Source organism: Crocodylus siamensis, chromosome 15, assembly GCF_052110815.1.
Source record: "Crocodylus siamensis isolate JL-2025a chromosome 15, ASM5211081v1, whole genome shotgun sequence".
Lineage (NCBI taxonomy): Eukaryota > Metazoa > Chordata > Crocodylia > Crocodylidae > Crocodylus > Crocodylus siamensis.
The window spans coordinates 29602469-29623225 of record NC_143409.1 but is presented as its reverse complement, the minus strand read 5'-3'; the positions used below and the strand labels follow the sequence as shown (position 1 = coordinate 29623225).

The window sequence follows — 20757 nt, the reverse complement described above, 5'->3', positions numbered from 1 at the left end:
TGTTCTGTAATAAAAAAAAAAAAGGAAAGCAAAGAATTGATACTGTACAAGAGATGTTTAGAATCTAAAAAATGTTGAGAACTGCCAACTTACTAACAAGAGATTTTGGGGGCTGATACCGATAGATTTTTAAGGAGGCATATCAGCTAATACCAATCTGATTTCTGATACAGGTGCATGCAGCTGTTAAGTCTGTTGTGGTGAAAGGGGAGGGAGAAGGGAAGCGGTGTGAGGAATAAATCAACACCCCCTGTGGTGAGGGAGGGAGTGGGGCAGGGCAGGGCAGGCCGTGGGATGGAGCCACAGCTCCTCCTGGGGGGGGGCGCAGCTCTTGCTGCTGCTTGCACTCCTGGTGCGCCCCAGATCTGTATGGGGACAGGCAGGGTGAGCTGTGCTGTGGGCTGGGACCGGTACTGGGGCAGTACTGAAGGGGGCTACAGGGGGGGTTGCAGCCACCCCAAAAATCACTGTAGCTGCCCCATAGCCCCCCTCCCAGCACCACCCCTGCCTGCCCCGGGCAGATCCGGGGCACATGTCTTCCCCCCATACCCACCTGGAAAAGTGGTGGGAGCCACCGAATGAGCAGGCAAGTTGCCAAATAAGCTGCACACAGTGCCAGGAGCCGCCCTCCACTTCCCATGGCCCCCAGACAAGCCACAGCACTGTCCCGCCCCCCCTGCCTGGATAGCACCTGCTCCAACCCCTGCCCCACCCCCTCCTCACCATAGGGGCCTTGATCTGCGCCCCCCACCCCTCCATTCCCACTTCCCTTCCACCACAACAGATTTATCAGCTGCACATAGCTCTCCAAGCTGCTGGGCTGTGCTCCTCACTGCCTATGTGCTGTGCTGCAGCTGGATGGATGCATGGGCCATTTATCAGCCAGGTTATTGGCCACATCATGCTGATTTCTAATACAGACAATTTTCTTTATATCGATGCCAATCCACTGTATCAGTGCACATCTAGCTACTATTCCTGTCTTGAGGAACAGTATATATGATATGCAGAACTTTACCTTCTTGCAGACATTACTTTACAAAATTGTTATAAAAAATAATAAGGATTCAAGCCTTGGGATTCAGGATTTGCTCGAATAGCTTAGTGGTGCTTTAAGCTGTTACACAAGAGCCCAGTTCACTTAAATATCTTGGACTCTTCTGTCAGGCTGGTAGTACTGTAGTAAAATGTTAAGCTTGAAGGAGAGTTACTTCTAGTTCAAAAAACGGTCCTAGTCAGAAAGACAGGTCTCAAACCTTTCCCATGCCAAAAGCTACTTCTTTGGTGCAGGAAGTTCCTAGCCTGCTAAAAGGGACATCTGACACTCAGATAAGTGCTCAGATTTGCTAGGTGAGATGAAGATATAAAATTCTTCATCTCTTTAAGGTGGTGTTTGCATGTGCAAACACAAGAAACTATTCCAGCTTATAGGCATCAATCAGTTTATGAAAAATTGTTCTAAGGTGACTTGTCAAACAACATTCTCAGTCTTAACATGGTTAGATTTTAGAGTCCATTATTTCAGACTGTCCCAACTGTGTTTATTCTGTAGCTGACTGGTATTTATGAATATATTGTATATATCTGTTGTTGAGTTCAGTAAACAGACTTTGAATGCTCAACCATATTCTGTTTTTGGTTGTGTGTTCCCATGGATTTGAAATAGGAGCCTGCTTTTGGTCAGCAGGAGCCATCGGAGGGTGGGAGAAAAGAAGCATGTTGTTGTTAACCAGTGTTTCTCAATTTGGTTGCTGCAGCATTCTGGAGTGCCTGGAGATCCTTTCAAGGGTGCCACACATTGTTACCACTATTTGGTATGCAAACATGGTGCACAAGATAAACCCAAAAATTTCAAATGGGAATTCATGGTGTTAAAAATATTGTAACTTGTTGTGATCTTACTTTAGTTCTTTGCAACAGAAAAAATGCTCTCTTATGTTTCTGTAAGCAAAAAATGAGAGAGAACTAAGCTGCCATTTTCAGAGGGATGCCTCAAGTTTAATAAGGGATGCCTTGGATCTAATGAGGGGTGCTTTGCATCTAGAAAGGTTGAGAACCACAGATATACATAATGTCTTTGTTCTCCTGTGAGAGTGCAGAGGGTACAGTGGACCCAAACACCATTTGATTACTTCTCGCTGCTCAGAGCAATGAAACTTATTTTCTCAGTGTCTGCATCTAAACATGCATTTTTCCCTAACTAATTGGTTGCGTTCACATTTAGTAATTGCTTGTTGGCAGATATTTTCAGCAGTTTTATTTTGAAGTTTGCTTATTTTCATTTGGACCTTTTTCCTGACCCTGGGACAGAGTAAAGAACATCCTAAGTTTCCCAGTTTTAGGTATTAACCCTCTTGTGAGTGGGCACTTCTAGTAAATTATGTGTATATAGGATGTCTCTTGTCACCCTGACAAGAAGTTCATGTTCCTAACAAGAAGTTCATGTTTGCAAACTTTACATCCTAATAAATGTGTGCTGTGCATGTCATCTTCTAAAAGGATCTTAGAAAGAAGTGAGGTGTGTTTGAAATGAATTTGTTGGACCATTCCAATTGGCTGCTTTAAGGCTGTAAGGATGCGTAATACTGGGACTCTGATTATGTCTTAAATTGAAGTAAGTTGCCTCCCAGCACTAAGGCCAGAGTGTCTAGAGCAGGGGTGGGCAATTATTTTGGCTGGAGAGCCACTTAAGTTTTGATGAGCTGTCAAGGGCCACACCCACAGTCTTTCAGAAGATATAATTTTAAGAAATTATAGACAAACAAATTGTATAGTAAAAATCAAACATCTACAATAACACATATCATTTAAAAATAATTCTTTTTCTAATTTATGGTTTGGGGGGGTTGTTTTGTATTTTTAGTAGTGTACATTAGAGGCAATTGCATTAATAGCTCAAAATAAAGTCTTACTGTTGTATATTGGGTACGTGTGGAGGGAGGGCTGCCCACACACTAGGTCCCAGGAGCTGGCCAGGGCATGGGGAGGCAGGGAGGATGGAGTAGAGGTGCGTGCAGCAGAGCTCACCCAAACAGTGCAGTGCAGATGTAGGTGTGGGAGCAGCCCCACTGGGAAGTGTGCATGGTAACTGGGGTTGCCTATGGGAAGGAGCATCGTGTGGGCTGCCCTGGGCAGGAGCAGGCAAGACTTGGCCCCATGTGGAGCACCATGGGGGCAGCCACAGGCCTAATGTAATCAATTGACAGGTACCTGCGCATAGGCCAGATCTGATCAATTGGTGGGCTGGATCCAGCCCGCAGACAATATCTTTGCCCACCCCAATCTAGGGTTACAATGGCAGAGAGCAGATCCTTGCGGAGAGTAGTAGTGAGTACCATTGCTACCAGTCTCCTTTAGTGCTACTTGCTTCTGAACTAAATGTGCTAGTAGTGTGCTTGTACACGTGACAGTGTCACAATGTACACATGACAGAAATATCACTTTGCATGGCACCTTGTGTGGTGTGGCACATTACATGTGTGCCAGTTTTGCAGGGTTTAGATGAGTTTGCATCCTGATGTAGTTTAGTTTGCAGTGATGTGTTGCAGCTATTAGTCAGCTCATCCCCCAGCTGCAGGAGAAGTAGTCAGGCTCTTCAGCAGATACCTGCTGAAGACAGAATCAGCAAGGGGCATGATCCTCCTTTTTGGGTTTTTTTTGGCAGGGTCTGCCTGTGGCTAGTGGGTGAGCTTCTGTGGGCCAGATCCAGAATGGACATGATCTGGCATGCTGGCCCTCTCCCATGCTCTTGATCCAGCTGCAGAGCCATCCCACACTGGAAGTTGCAGTGATTAATTGTGCCACTGCTCCCCTGTACTGCCAAATTTCCAGACCTATGGGGAGCCCTTCCAGCTGAGTGACATGACCCCACAGGCCAGAGGTTGAGCAATACTGTTCTAATAGAACCTTTCAATTTTAGTACCCTGATGCTGCAGAGCCAGCCACAAGAGGGAGCATAAAGCAAACTTTACATCAATATGTGCTGACCTGACTGCTGATATTCAGCAAACAAGGAATGATACAACTATGCAAGTGGGTATGCTGGCTTCAGCTGCACTGGAAAATAAAGTGCCACAAGCGGAATATGAAATAAGAAAGCTCTTTTAAAAAAGAAAAGATATAGGAGGCAACAGAGAAAGGAAATGTTAGCCAAGTGTCACTCTGCATATGGTTTTTTTTTTTTTTTATTTTGCAGGTATCTGTATAGTTTTGAAGCAAATTCCAGGATTCCAAATCCATGCATCCCTCTGGGATTTGATTACAGTAAAATTTGATTACTTAAAGTCAAATATGCAGTATGGAAATGAAGAATGGACTTTTTTCTGCTTCATTCTTGCACCACTTTACACAGAAGCAGAAGTCCTGGTTTGAAAGCAGTAATATATTCCATGTTCTCTCTTATTTTATTCCTTTAGACTTGTACTTTCACTTAAGTGAATACTGCTAAGTTTTGACCAACACCAACTAATGTTTGTTTTACATATATGTGCACCCAAAAGGAATTTGTCATTCAGGAGGCTTTAGAAGAACATGACAAAAATGGTGATGGATTTGTAAGTCTGGAAGAGTTTCTGGGTGACTACAGAAAAGATCCAAGTAAGTATAAGCGATGGAGGGACAGGGTGAAAAGAAGCTTTGAGTTTTCTGTAACATTTATGGTTTGAGAGGTTTTACACATAAAATCAAAGAAAACCTACACAAGTCTTTGGGTGGCCCTAACATACTTTTTTTGAAATCACAGGAGGAACGGAGCATAACTGAACATTTCTTTTCTCCCATATTTTCTGTATATATTTGTCAGTTGTTGGGATATAGCCCATTCCACTGTTTCCTTTTAATGGTATGAGAAAAGAACTATTGGTTCCTGACACTGCAGGAAGATGAACTACATTCCTAGTGTCATGTTTCACTTGGCTCCAGTTCAATTTATTTGAACACAGCTTGGAAGCTAGTCAACAATAACTCAAGGTCAACCCTTGTTCCTTGATCTGTATCACCTGGGAAGACTGATGGCAGCCCTGGCTTCCACCAGTGTACAAGCCATCATTAAGGTTTAATGGTACATAACTGGGGGGGGAGGAGAGAATGGATGTTCACATACCAGACATTAAGACCCTATCCTTATCTGCTGCTGTGAGGGGTTGTCCTTCCCTAATCTTGCTTCCAGTTGTGGTGTTCTGTTTTCTGATAAATCACACTTAATGTGCAGTTGTGCTGGCTACCTGAGAGGTTGCAAGAACACAAACAGTTGAACTACTGGTCTCTGAGTTGCTGCAGGAAAGATGCAAAAAGACCTTCTGCCAATCTGTCAGTGTGGAGAAATTCTTTCCAGCCCCCAAAAGACAATGAGAATGATGTTCACCATTAGCTCCTGAAATCTATAACTACTTTAATGTGGTGAAGAAGATGAGAGTTCCTGGATGCAGAGCAGTGTTGCAAGTGAAAGGAAAGATTTGACTTATAAGGAAATGTGGGGGTAATGAGTTACTTTTTGCTTCCCTTCCATCCAGCGCAGCACCTAGGGATTTTTCTCCCTAGTTCCCCTTCCTCAAGTCAGCAAAGAAGGGTTGGGGCTGCAGACAGTCCTTAAAGGGTTTTCTTTTTCTTGCAGACCTTGATAGAGCCTTCTCCCCCTCTAAGACTGTGGGGGACAAGTAGAATATCTGATGCTTCCACAGAGTAAAAGGGAAGAGAAACATGAGATTTGAAAATCAAATCTTGGCAGCTGGGACTTGAAAGCAGCTCTGAAACGTATAACTGCTACTTGAACTCTTAAGGGTTAGTTTTCACATAGAGGATGTCCCTGAATATTCAGAAAAACTGATTGATACGAACTAGAGGGAAGGGGACTGTTTGATAATTACAGCCTGCCCCAGACAAGAGTTGATTTCTGTAGCATCCCACTACAATGCAAGTTTGACAGTGGCAGCAAAGGTTGGAGAATTCCAACAAGATCATATTTGGATGGAGATATCTTTGTTAATGAAGAACAAAAGACCTTGCTTTCTTTACAAGAGAAACAGTTGTTTCTAAAGAGAGATTTTTGTTTTTAATCAGTCTTCTGTGTGATGTGAGCTAGCTTTTTGTGGTTTTTTTTTTTTTCTTTTTTACTCATTCCATATGCTTCAGGATGTCTCAATCTGAGTTAATCCTTCAGAGTAACGTTTTCAGTAGGAAAAACTGGCTTGACAAACAACTACTTAAACTATTGAAGAGGCAGAGAAGAGTAATTGTAGTTGGGGATGTGAATGGTTAAACAATTAAATGTCCACATATTGATAACCGGTGATACCTTACTGGTTATCATTTAACATGGAGTGAGAGAAGGTGTGGGGGGGAGAAGGGAAGCAGCGCCATGCCTCTGGAGGCAGAAGAGCAGGCAGGAGTGAGGGAGGCGAGACTAGTACCTAGTGCAGTGGGGGAGCTGCAAGGGACCTATCCTTGCGGCAGTGCAACCCCAGCCCCTTCCCCACCATCCACCCTAAGGTGCATGTGCACCTATTGCCAGCAACAAGCTGGGCCAGGGCTCTACAGAGCCCAGTGCAGCCACTTGCAGCCTGCCACAGCTGGCCTGGCCTCTCAGCAGGCCCCTGCCACCGAGCCCAGGCTGTTCGTGGAAGGGAGCCTGCAAGCAGCTGCACTTGGGTCTGCAGAGCCCTGGTCCAGCTCTTTACCATTAGCAGGTGCACATGTGCCTCTGGGTAGACAGCTTGAAAGGGGCCAGGGCTCCACTGCCACAGGAAGGATAGGGCTTCTCTCGGCTCCCCTGCCATCCACCAAGAGGTGTGCTCACACCTTCTACTGGCAATGAGCTGGGTTGGGGTTCTTCAGACCCCCATGAAGCTGCTTGCAGCCCTGGCCCCCAGGCAGCTTTGTGCTGGTGGCAGCAGCAGGCAAGGGGCTTTCCTAGCTCATTGCTGCTTCCTGTGGCTTCACAGGGACTGTGGTGGGGGCTCACCATTGCCACCTGTAGCCAGCTCTAGTCCCTAGGCACCTGTGCACTGGTGGCAGCAGCAGGCAAGGGGCTTTCCCAGCCTGCATCTGCTGCTGACACACAACTGGCTGGGGGCTGGGACCAGCTGCAGGCAGCAGCAGTGGACCCCACCACAGCCCCACAAAGCCACAGGCAGCAGCAGCAGTTCAGCATCTGGAAAATGAGTGAGTACAGGTGGGAGCCAGTTCCCAGTAGATGCACATTATCAGTTAACCATTTAACCGATCAAATTGGGGGATTTTAAATAGGTACTTAATTGTTATTTACGTCCCTAATTGTACTGGAGTTAGCTTTCAGGCAGAAGTGGAATGGCTAAGTTGATAATACAGTAGACCCCCATTTTATGTGTATTTGACTTACCTGTGTCTTGCATTTACACAAATGAATATTAACACACAAGCAGAGATGCACAGACTGAGTCAGACAGAGTTACACACAGCTTAGGTTCCCAAGCAGCGTTCTGGAAGCTCACTCAGTCTGTGTCACCATTGTAACAGCATATGTTTACAATGTTTTGTAACGTAATAAATAAAGTATTGGTTGAAAAAGGTTTTATTTTGGTACCTTTGGTGTCATAAATGTGAGGTCTAAGGAACACAACCCCTCACTTTTCTGTTATTTCCTATGGGAAAATTCACCTCAAGTCACATAAATTCGACATATGCAAAGTTTCTCAGGAATGTAATATATGTGTAAGTCATGAGTCTACTGTAGCCCTTAATTTTTACTCTTTCTGATTATTTTTTTTATGTCATGCTTTAATGTAGCCTCTGCTTGTCTTCATCCATAGGAATTTTGGGCAGCTGTGGTAAGAATGGTCTGTAATACTTGCCTTAGTCTAACAGAATAGGTGTCTTTTGTTTATTTGGGATGGGTTGTTTTGTTTTTGTATTTTATTTCTTTAGTTGACACTTCCTAAATTTAAATCTAGTCATATTTCTATTAGGGGAAAAATGAACACCCATGTTGCAAAGGTTTTGATTTTGTCAATACTCTAGCAGCAAAAGAAGATCCTGAATGGATACTCGTTGAGAAGGATCGATTTGTGAATGACTATGACAAAGATAATGATGGAAAACTCAACCCTCAGGAACTGCTGACTTGGGTAGTACCTAATAATCAGGGTATTGCTGAAGAGGAGGTATGCATTTTCAGTTCATGGCTACTGTGTAGACTTGATAGAACCCAACTAAAAATTATGGACTACTATAACGTGACCAAATACGTATTCATCCAAATACACATTCATCCTATTTAGTCTATCAAAAAACTGGTAATACAGCTTGGTAAGCAATGAAATCACTTAATAGATCTTTCCATAACTTTTTCTAAAAGCTCTTGGGTTTCAATTTAAAATTTGCATGTCACGTAGTGCAGCAGTTGGAATTCTTATGAACTATTTGAATGTTGGTCAAAGCACAAAAATCATACAGTTACATTCTTCAAGGTAAATAAGTCTGTTGAGCTTGATGGACAGATACAGTGCTGTAAGCAAACTGTTATAACTATAAAGTAAGAGGGATAAAATGAACCAATGAAATAGACTAATCAGAGTCTATTACATGCTTGCAGCTGATAGAATTTCATTAGATCTTTTGACAACAGAAATTTGTTACCCTTCATGTAGCTGCATAAATTGCAACCATTTAGATCTTGGCTAAGCAAAGAAACTAGTATTTGCATAAATCAAAACAGGATCCAAATATTCCATAATCTAAAGACCAGTAATGCAAAATTAAAAGAAATCCATTGATTTTGACATTATGCCATACCACCTATTTTTTAATAGATTTTTCTTGGCTGTTTTTTCCCCCTCTCCTGCTTCCTAGCAGACAACTGAAGTCTCGTCTCTACTTTTTGATTTCCTCCTCCCCTCAGTGGAAAAAATAGAAAAATAATGCTATTGCTGAGTACAGTAGACAGTTTCTCCCTCTCTGCTAGGAATTATCTGGTAATTGGTATGAAGTGACTTCCTTTGAATACATTGCAAGGAAGAATATGCCTCACTTCTACACTTAAGTCACCTACTGTTCCCACTTTAAGAGCACACAACTTGTGCCAGAAAGCTGAGCTACCTTTTAACATTTTTGTTATACTGACATCAGCAAAAAAGCTGAAAAGCAGGACCCAACATTGGCTCTCCAAATGTCAAGTCTTTATGAGGTTAAGTTGCAGAATGATACCTTTCTTATATATGAGCCCACTGAATCTTTGCTAGCAAGGTATCCCAGCCTTCTGATATTTCTACCATTGAACTGACTTTATAAGCCACTCCCATTCTTAGTTTAAGATAGTATGGTTCTTGCTAAATAACTGTTTTTGCCTCTTTCTCTATGCTTTCCTTAAGCCCTGCATTATCCTGTAATGTTTCAATAATTTTTTGATTGTTCCCTTGATTTTTAGCCAATAAATCAAATAGTTTTACAAGGCCATATCATTGTGCAGGCTGTCTTCTGACAGATTTCAGTCACTTTTTTCCATAGTGATGTTTGTTAAAAAGCACTTTGTGGTGCTTTTCCACAATGAAGGGTTTGCTGAGAGCCTACATGCTGAAGGAAAAAGTGATGTTAACTTGGACATTGGATGCTTGGAAGTTGTCAAAATGAACCTACAAACACTACAAGTGACTTCTTTTGTCTGTTGCTTGAGCACTAAATTACCCCAAAAAAACCTCTCATTTAATTTCCTTAGGGTAATTGCTCAATTGACCAGCACATCTAGAGACTGGTATGCATTTACCAGAACTTGCCTTCAGTATTGTAAGACTTTGCCTCTAAAAAGTGTGGTGGTCTTAATTTTTTTTTTTAATTTTTGTTCATTGACCTTAATAGCTATCATTTTCTTAAATCTTGTTAGGGGTATATTTAAAGTACATGTACATAGCATCACAGAATGATTTAAGTCATGTTGAGACAAACCAAGAAATGCAGACATATTTACAACACTTCTCCAGTCAGGTGTTACAGCAAATGTGGATATTCTTCATAATAATAATCCAGTATGAAGTAATACTCCAGTATTTATCCCAAGAAAAGAATAGATATGACATTTCCAAAAAGATCAAAGTGCAAGAAAAATGCTGTATCAGCTTATAATTATTTGTCTTTAAGTCACAAAATGAAATGCTGCTTAGCAGAACTAGTGTTCCTTTAATGAGAGATGCTTAATAATCTACTGTAAGATATGCACCTAGTGTCATTTTGGTACTGCTGAACTTATTCGTAGCTTACTATTTAAGTGAAAGAGGATCATTATCATAAGTGGCCTGAGCAATATCTGATGCACTTGCTGAGGATGTGGCTTGTGTTTTCAATTATAGCGTGACCATTTAAAGCACTTTCCGATGAGCGTGCACTCTGTAGAAGAAAAAGGACATGCTGAAAAGTTTTAATGTAATAGCTGAATCTGGTCATCATATTTCAAAGTTCAGAAGGTTGTAGAGCTTTTAGAACTTTTTGTTGATCATTAATACAGAAAGATATCCTACAGAATATAGAATAAAGAATATCCGGTTTCAGATCTGTACCTTTAAAGTACACAGTTAATTTAAAATGCCTATGGCTGGAGAGATGAGTCTTAAAAATGTAAGTTTACTTCCTGTGTTTTGGCTTTAAACAGAATCTCTTGTTTTGGTCAAAATTTATTAAAGAAAATATGCAAATGTGAGGGCCACTAACATTAGCTTTTAGCATTAAGGATTTTCAACGCTAAAAGCAGGTGACCTAAAAAGATACGTTCTGTAGATGAGAGCTGTAACAAATTTATTTTGGTAGACATGTGACATACTGACCAAATAATTAAACTTCCTGTGCAAGAGGAAGTTTATTAAGAGTGTACATAGCTGAGGCCCAGAGCAGTTCAAATCCTGGATGAGACCTCACACAAAGGCTGCTATTTTGGCCAGCAAGCAGGAAAATGAACCAGAGGCCTTTAGAATAAAGGCTGCTTGCCAACATTAAAAAATAAATAAATAAAGCAGTGCTTTACTTTAAACTTGGCACGCTCCCACACTGAATGCAGCACATGCCCATAAGTAGCATGTTAGTTGGACCTGGCTTGCCTGATGTCTGTGCAGCTCCGGTGCTTTAGTGGGGCTTTTTGGGCACTTTTATCTAAGAGGTGAGTGAATCGGCTTTAGCTAAAAGCACTAAGAAGCCCCGCTGAAGCACCTGATATATACAGACACTGCAGAGCCGGGTCGAAGTAACGCACACTGCTGCTTTTCGTATAGCGCGTTTGTTTGTTTTTGGGCTTTTATTTTTTTTTTAAATCTGCAAGCAGCCAAAAAGTACAGGTACCATGTAGCCTAAGCTAAAGAACCAGGCTGTAGCTGGGAGATCGGAACAACTTGTGTGTCCCTTTGTGGGCTGTATGCAGAAGGGATGCCTAGTGCACACAAGCACTTTGCTTAGATTTATTCATTCATTCTTTCACTGTTTGCTGAGAAATGTCTTCTGCTGTCCTAACAAAGCTAGTGCTTGAGCCTGTTTGATGTCAGTCATGTGCTATAGAATTGATGGATTTTGGAAATACAGCACTAACTTTATTTCAAACCAGAAAGGAGGAAAACAGAATTTGAGAAAATAAGCACATATAAAATCTTAATTAGTGAATTAAGTGACAGTGTAATGGCAGGAATTTGACAAGACTGTGCCAAAGAGCATATTCACATATGTTAGTGTTTATTTACTGTATAAAACACACTTGTTCCATTTATTTTTAAAGGCAGTTCATCTAATAGAAGAAATGGATTTGAATGATGATAAAAAGCTCTCAGAGGCAGAGATTCTTGAGAACCAGGACTTGTTTCTTACCAGCGAAGCCACAGATTATGGCAGGCAGCTTCATGATGAACGTTTCTACCATGAAGAACTTTAGTTTATTCATCTGTGATCTGTTTGCCTTCTTTCTGTCCCTCAAAAGAGCTTTCCTTAAGAATGCTCAATGTTAAGATATACTATAAGCTTTACTTTGTGTGATTATAATATACTAATGTTTGCGTAGATATTTTGCATTCTAAATTTACTGAAATGCTCTCACACTTCCTTGTCCTTTTTTCAGCCTTCAAAACTAATATTTACAATATTTATTTCTCTATTTTCAGTATTATTTGTTTCATAGTTTTTGAAAACATTCCTAGAATCTATATGCTTGGGACTTGTATAGTGAAGAATTGTGCAATGGTACTTGAAGAATGAAGAATCTAATTGGATTCTGAAAAAAGCAAAATGTGTGTGTAATAAGTGAGAGAGTTACCAATAATGTAGTTTAGTTTATTTAAGCAGTATAGTGTTTTTCTGAATATGGAGAATAAGAGCAATGTTTAAATTTAGTATTTAAGTATGATATCTTATCACCTTTGGTGGAACATTCAGAAAGTTTAGTACCTCAATTGTTTAAGAGGTTTCATCTTATTTTTACATGGTTTCTATAAAAGGTTTTATTGCGATTTATAAAACCTGATATTTTTGAATCTATACAGGCACAGTAATTTTTAATGTATAATTCTACAACATTAGAGGTATGTAATGGTATTTTACATGGTTAAGACTCTTAATTTGTTGAATTAAAATGTTCAGTGCTATATCTTTTTATTTTTATGTTTATTCCTAGTCTTAGGCCACCCAAAGCAATTACTGTAGACTGAACTGGAAATGGCACTATATCTATAAAGGGATAATGTGATAGGTGTCCTATCTAGTCTAGTGCTAAAGTCTGTCTATTAAATTTAAAGAAGAATGGAGTATTTTGTGGGTTACAGTACACCAAATGCTGGTCCATTCTTCAATTCTATGTCAGTTATGAAACACTTGAAATGATGATAATAGTAGAAATAAGAGAGTATATGTAACCTTCTAAACCAGTGGTCTCCACCCTGTTTGTGGTGAAGATCACTTTTTGTAAGTAAAAGGCACCCCAGGATCTACTGCCCTGCCCTGCCCTCCTGACAAGCTGCCCGGGCTCTGACCCCACTTGCCCAGCCCCGCCCAGGCAGCAAGGGGGCATGGCTCAGCCCAGTCATGTGCGTCCTGCCGCTCTCAGTCTGTGGGATAGACTGTCAGAGGCTCCACAATCAACCAATCAATCAAGATTGACTGGTTAGTGACTACTGTTCTAAACAGTAGAGCTCTGAGCCATTCCTGAGATCAGGCAACATTCTTAGGCATTAATACATTGAACATGACACAATGGAAGATACAAGAATTGCTAATCAAGAACATTTAACACTTTTTCTGAACAAAGCCTGATATTTGTGGAATGTTGGAAATATATTTTTTTTTAAATGGAATGTGGATGAAATGGATTGTGCATAACACACTGACTCTACAATAATAACACCACATTGTTTTAGGTGACCTAATAGCTTGGGTAAAATAGAACAAGGATGCTCAAATAATAGTACTTGTTGAGTAAGTGCTAATTTGAAATGGAAATGAAAGAATAAGTGCTAAAATGCTACATACTACCATTCCTTCTCTCTCTTACAAACAGAATACTATAGAATTCTGCATCCTTTAGAAAGTCATTTACACTTATTTGAATGCATTTTCAATACTTTTTGAAAGAGAGAGCATCTAAGATGTATTAGAGAAGCAATGCCTAGGAACTGCACCCTTGGTATACTTTACCCAGTGATTTGTCTTTTCTCTGCAGTCATCTCTTCTGAATTGCAGAGTAAAAATGTACACAGTTGCTTAGGCTGCAAACAGACGTCACTTTTGCACCACCATAAACATTTTTATGGTGCCACAGAGCAAAAACAAACAGACATCCATGCCCTTTATTGTGTCACAGATGCCCAAATTTGTGGCCATGAACAAAAAGGTTGTATTAATTTGTGCTGCTATCTTGTAGCAGGTGTCTGTGTATTTTATGATGGGAGAAGGCAGACAGCATAGAGTTGCAGGAACCCTGTAGAGGAATTCCAGGGGTGCTCTTCTGTGTTGGGAGAGGGGCATGGAGAAAACTTTATGGCCTTAGCTCTCTATTCACTAGCTGGAAAGTATCACTGAAACCAGCAAGAGTATAGAAAGGTTATAGCAATCCTAATGAAATACCAAGCTCAAAGCATAGAAGCCATATATTTCACTGTCTGTGCAAGAGGACCAATATCTTGCAACTCATTTTAACCTTTTTGTAAGCTAATAACTTTAGACAGTATTGGTTCTACTGCTGCCCCAAGCCAGGTTTGAAAAGTGTAGTGCTTCAGGATTTTCAACCAATAAAATAATTTTATGAGCAACAAAAAGCAAACTATGTAATTATGATGAAATGGGTAATTCAGAAATGCAAGACTCAGACAGTCATTAATGGGTTGGCATCCAGTCGACAGTTTTAATTCCTTTTTCTATAACCTGGAGAACATTCTTGCAGACTTTTATTTTTCTAATATGCTTGTTAAAGTTGGGCTTTATTCATTAGGACTGAACTGCTAATATCACTTTGTCTCAAATTAATCCATTTTCCATTAGTCTGATCAGAGTTATGCCCCTATAGGTCCTCTTAACAATTAAGCTTAATGTGAGAAGGAATTGTCCTACATGGTGATCTACAAATACAATTCAGCCATGATTATCCAAATATCCAGGGATAGGAGGGAAGACACTGGTTGAACAAGTGAGAACATTTTCAGTGCCATTAATATTTGAAGGAATATGACACTGTTTCACTTGATGGCATGTTAGATAATCATTACTGAGAAGAGAAAACTGGAAGAATGGAACAAAATTGTATGTCTTAAGTAAAGAAACTCTACATTACTAGTTCAGGTACCATTCATGGTTGGCTTCTAGTTTTAGTCAAAAAGCACAGACACTTGGAATTATAAAAGCATTTTTTCCTGTAGTAAAGATTGCATTCCTTATTTTGTTTATGGCTCTTGCAACTAAGAGTGATACATTTTGCAGTATAATGAGGCAAAAGGTTCCACTTTAGTTGTTCACCAGTAACCACTGTTTGGGTAACAACTTGAAAGAACGAAAAATTCACATTAAGTTTTAGGATCTAGACTACTTGGTAGAATACAATTTTGCACAAAGCTGTTACAGAAATGCCTACACAGTCAGTTGGGTGGCAAATTGACTAGATGGTTGCACCCAGAGTGGTGGTGGACGTGTCATTTTCGACCTGGAGGGATGTGGGCAGTGGAGTCCCCCAGGGCTCAGTCCTGGGGCCTGTACTGTTCAACATCTTTATCAGCGATCTGGATGTGGATGTGGATGTGGATGTGGAAAGCAAGCTGTCCAAATTCACTGACGACACCAAGATGTGGGGCAAGGTGGGCACAATGGAGGGGAGGGACAGAATCCAGCTAGATCTAGAAAAATTACAGAGGTAGGTGGATGAGAATAGGATGGAATTCAACACAGAGAAGTGCAAGGTGCTGCATCTAGGGAGAAAGAGCCAGGAACACACCTATAGGCTGGGGAAACACCCTTCTTGTCAATACAGTGGCAGAAAGGGATCTTGGAGTCATTGTTGACTCTAGGATGAAGATGAGCCGCCAGTGCAAGGAAGCGGTCAGTAAGGCTAACTGCACCTTGCCATGCATCTACAAGCAGGTCCAGGCAAGTGATCCTCCCCCTCTATGCGGCATTGGTCAGGCCACAGTTGGAGTACTGCATCCAGTTCTGGGTGCCACACTTCAAGAGGGATGTGGCTAGCATTAAGAGGGTCCAGAGGAGGGCCACTCGCATGGTCCAGGGGCAGTGGAGCAGGCCCTGTGAAGAGAGACTAAAGGGCCTGAACCTATTCAGCCACCACAAGAGAAGGCTGAGAGGGGATCTGGTGGCCATTTACAAACTCACCAGGGAGGATCAGTGGGATTGGGGGAGGTACCACCTAGGGTTACTAGGAATAACAGCCACAAATGGTTAGAGAGAAGGTTCAGGCTGGACATCAGGAGACATTACGGTTAGGGCTGCCAGGCTCTGGAATAGACTCCCAAGTGAGGTGGTACTCTCTCCTACCTTGGGGGTCTTCAAGAGGAGGCTGGATGGATATTTGGCTGGGGTGATATGATCCCAGCACCTGTTCCTGCCCCAGGCAGGGGGTTGGACCTGGTGATCTGTTTAGCTCCCTTCTGACCCTAAGTACTATGATACCATGAAAACATTGAAAAACCTGAAAACTCACTTCTTTGGCTCTTCAAAGTTTCAAAAGAATAAGTCTTTCGTAGCTTATTTTACTGTTTCTCCCTGTTTTCAGCCATTCAAGCCAAAACGTTTCAAGTTTAAACTTAAGGACTAACATTTTCCTATTTTTTCCCAAATGGCTAAACTTTAACACAAGTCAAATCAGGTCTTGGAAATTAGTTTTAGATAGTAATTTGCTTTGCTAAAAGCTCAGCTCAAGTCACATGGCATTCCTGCATAACCTTGGAAGTATCAGGCCATGCTCCATGAAATCTGCATAAGTTCTCCATGTAGAAGGCAAAGGACCAATCGAAGTCCCAGGCCTACATTCATTATTTTCATAGCAGGAAAAAGTCTGTCTGATTTTCAGCCAAAACAGCTATGTAAACAAAGCCAGCCTCAGAAATCCTGATTTTTTACTTCAGTAGGCATAGGCTAATCAATGTAACAAATGCATAGCGTTTCCAGCATAAGTTAATGCCCCCCCACACCTTCACCTCAATATGTCATTTCACCAAGGATCCCTGCAGTTGCCAAATTATAAGATGCATGTGTTTGCAGACAACATATTCAGAATAGATATCAAGGACTGCACTGTCTGCCCTGATGCTAACAAGTCTGATCTATTTATAAGTTCTGGTGGGAGAGATTTCTCAGTGACCTTTGACTCTGGAAGCTGTTCTCATTTTTGTTTTCAAATCTGAAGTTACTTTTGTCAGAGAATATAGGTTAGTAGTAGTTTCTTTGGTTTTATACAAATAAAAAGGAAAAATCCATGTAAAAATCTTATACACTGCTGTAATTTAATCTTATGCACTTGTAATTTAAAACAACAAAAATGCAAAAGCAATTTTCATTTTACAACCTGGAAAACACACAACTGCTTCCCCAAAGTGTCCCCATCAAATCTACCCTCCCACATGTGTCACCAGAGCAGTTTGGTGAGGGGAACAATACTGTATCACCAGCTCCACCAGCCTTAAACCAAAGGGGATCCTAGCTGAGAGCACTGACAAGCGCATCTGGTGTTACCATCCCACGAGCCATAACATCTCAAGATTCTTATAATGAAGTACATGTAAATTCTGTATTTTCATCAGAGCGCAATCTTTCCCATGTATGCGGATTCTTGCACAAGAATCACAGTCTTTACAGATGCCTTCCAGTGTGCTGGGGAGGAAACAGCAGTGTGCTTTAATCAGGATACTTGTGAAAAAGAGAGTTTGCATCCTTATTTCAGATTTATTGCTTTAAAAAAAACAAGATGACCTTGCTTGATCGAAGTGGTGTGCTAGCTGGGTCTGTCTGACTGATGCTCAAAGCCCTAATAGAGAAATGCGATCAAACAGGGTTGAATCATTCCTTCAGTGTTTCAGCTCATTTTCATTCCCTGAAGTCCTCATTGTATTCAAATATTGTGCTTTTATAGTTAATGCTATCAAGCAATTTTTTCAGTGGCAAGCTCATCCAAGAAGATATGTCACTCATATTATCTGAATTACCTTCTGTAGTTTAAAGCACAAAAGACAGTAGGGAGGACAAAAAGGTGTCACCACCCATGCTCCCTTTCAGCCTGCGATCAGGGAAATTGATTTTGTGAGGGACATATATCTGATTTCAATAGATGATTCCTATCGGGTAATGGACCGATAAACTGGAATGCGGAACATTTGGAAGCTTTTCAGAAGACACAACAGGCTTTATGTAATGATGTGGTCCTTCAAACATCTGACTTTACACATCCATTCATCTTGCAGAAAGAAAGGCTCTAGTCTGTGAAAGTTTGGCTGCCTGAGCTGCTGCTGGTGCTACTGTGCTGTTTACTAAGTTTTTACCTGTTGTCATTTAGTGGTAGACCAAGCTGAAGCTGTAGGGTGGGGGAGGCCTCATTGGAGCACACTACCATGTCGTGTAGAGGCCCCAGTGCCAGTGAGGGTGCGCCTTAACATACACAGTGTCACACATGTCACAGGTTTTGCTTGTCAGCAGCCTGAGGTGCAGTTTCCCAGAAGCCTCTGCACCTATCTCCTTGAAAGCTGGCAGGCTCCATGGCTGCAGCAGGAGCTAACATGCCTACCGTTTTCACCCCACTCTACCTTAACACACACAGTGACACGAGTTTTGTTTGTCAGCAGCTTGAGGTGCAGTTTCCCAGAAACCCCTGCACCTATCTTTTTGAAACTTGGCATGCCTCATGCCATCAGAAGGGGCTACTGCCCCTGCTGTTTTTATCCAAATTTGCCTTAACACAAACAGATGAGTTTTGCTTTCAAGACTTTGAGGTGCAGTTTTCCAGAGACCCCTGTACCTATTGCCTTGAAACTTGACAGTCTTCATGCTCTCAGAAAGGGCTACCATCCCTGCAATCATTATCTGAAACAGCCAAAAACTGACAAAGTTATAGGTATTTCAGTGATTCTCCATTACAGTCTATGGCTGAATCTCCAAATCTCTCCAAATCGGCGCCAAATCTTCCAAAGCCAATTAGGCCAAATTGATTCGGGACAGTGATCCAAATCTCCAAATTAAATCACTGTCTTCCAAATCATCCAAATCTGAATCCAAATAGAATACTTCCCTATTCGCACAGGTCTCACAAGTAATGTCTGGGTTTTTTTCTGTTCCCCTTTATGCAGATTGAACTAGGCCACGATTCTGTTATTAAAAAGGGCCTTTGTAATCTGCTTAGTTTCACCTGACCAGTCAGTACTAATAGAGCATAGATATCACAATTATGAAACTAATGATTGAGGCCCCAACCTGGGGAAAGAGTATTTTCAGTGTAACCAAAAAAAATCCATGTTTGCTTTAGTTTTAAGATTAAAGAAAATGAAAGTTATAAAATAAATACATAAAGGGTTTGTTAGACTAACAAAAATACCTATTTTGTAAAAGTTATGCAGCAAAAAATCATCCTCTCTCAATTGTAATATCAACAGAACGACAAAAATGAACAAAGTGAAAAAAACAGACTGAATTATTTACACATCTGAAGCATGATTCAATCTGATCAACATTTCTAGCATTCATGGTTTGCAGAGAGAACAGTAATCGATGCCGAGATGCTACAAATGCTTTTACCATGTGATACTGAAAAACACTGGTGTGCTGTATGTTTATAAAGGGCAGGTTTCTGTGACAAAATATACCAATGAACATATTCTCAAAGACAAGAGGAATTTGTTCTACCTGACAAATCACTAATTTATGCCTGGAATGCACTTCAGTTAAGTCAAATAAAGCAGAATAAAAGTTAAGAAAACTGCTATGTACTTTGATACATAATATGCAATACCTGTAGTACTAAGCAATGATAAGAAATAATAACAATATGTATTGTTTCTCTAACAGAATTAACATGTTGTTTTCATTTCTTTTTATTCAACTATTTTACTGTTTGTTAATTGTTACATCATTCCCATTTTACAGTTCCCAGCATGAAATGAAGTTTGTTTTTTAGATCTTGCATACGTTGCAGTAAATGACTACATTTGCCATAAAAAAGGGAGAACAACTTAGTTTTTGCTGCAGAAGAGAGGCTGCAAAGCAGATTTAAATTAGATCCCAGGAAAGACTCCTTTACTGGTAATAGTAAGTAAGGCAGTAGAACAGACTGCCTGGGGAAGCTGTGGAATCTTTTATTGGACGTTTTGAAGGGAAGGTTCAGTAAGCACTGAACTGGGATAGTTTAGGAATAGTACTGCATTTGTGTAGGGGGTTGGACTAGATGACCCCTGAGATCCCTTTCAACCCTACAATTCTATTACCACGTCTGTCATTTCAGCTTATCATTTAAAGACAAGAACTTGGGGCCTTAGTATCAGAAATTAAGGAGCAAAAAGAATAGTGCATCTGAATTTCTACAGATCTATCATATGGTAACCTCAGCACTGGAAAGAAAGTGAATTTAAATTTATAAAAGAATGAAGATCCCATAACACTAGCTTTGTATGAACACATCAAATGAGGAAGAATCAAAGTAAAGGGGATAAGGCATTGGCTTGGGACTCAGGAAACCCAACTTTTGCTCTACTGCAGTGGTTTTCAAGCTTCCTAAAGCCACAGAACCCTATCATATCACTTCGTCTGCTGTAGAACCCCTACCCCTATCCATGGATCCGAGCTACCTGGCCCAACAATGGCAATGCATTGCTTCCCAGCCTGCTCTATCATTACCTCAGATCTCTTTGAGGAACCCCTGAGGATGATATATCACAGTTTGAAAATGAATGTCCTGCTGCATGACCTGAGGAAAATTGCTATTCCACTATTTCTTCTCCTACCCTGTAACAGAGATCATCTAATTTATCACACGTTAGCATGACACCAAGCACATGGGAGCCTTGTGTTCAGTTGACTAATGTAATTCCAGCAATAATTTGGGAAAATATTAAATGCAAAGATATTAATATGATATGGAATTCCTTCACACATGTCATAGTTGTTGAGAAAAATAACAATATTAGAGTGCTGAGTGTGCATTTAAAAAAAATCAGCCCTGGTCCAACTCCCCATGAAGTCAGTGAAAAAACTGCTGCTAACTTCAAGAGGTGTTGAATCAAATTCAAAAATAAGACCAGACCAGTCTGGGTGCCAGGATTTTTCATTTCAAAACATTCATATTTATAG

The 20757-nt window shown here is 40.8% G+C and overlaps 1 protein-coding gene across 2 annotated transcripts in view; it reads left to right on the top strand.

The window, feature by feature from the left end:
* The window catches only part of RCN2 (reticulocalbin 2), a 29122-nt gene extending 9641 nt beyond the window's left edge, over nt 1-19481 (top strand). The window contains exons 5-7 of one of the 2 annotated variants that reach the window (XM_090028538.1): nt 4500-4596; nt 7996-8135; nt 11720-19481. In XM_090028538.1, coding sequence (XP_089884664.1) covers nt 4500-4596; nt 7996-8135; nt 11720-11872 — 390 coding nt within the window. In that variant the 3' untranslated portion in view covers nt 11873-19481. Of the gene's footprint in view, nt 1-4499; nt 4597-7992; nt 8136-11719 lie in introns of both variants that reach the window. The other variant, XM_090028537.1, reaches the window with a different exon arrangement.
* Nucleotides 19482-20757: the final 1276 nt, after the last annotated feature.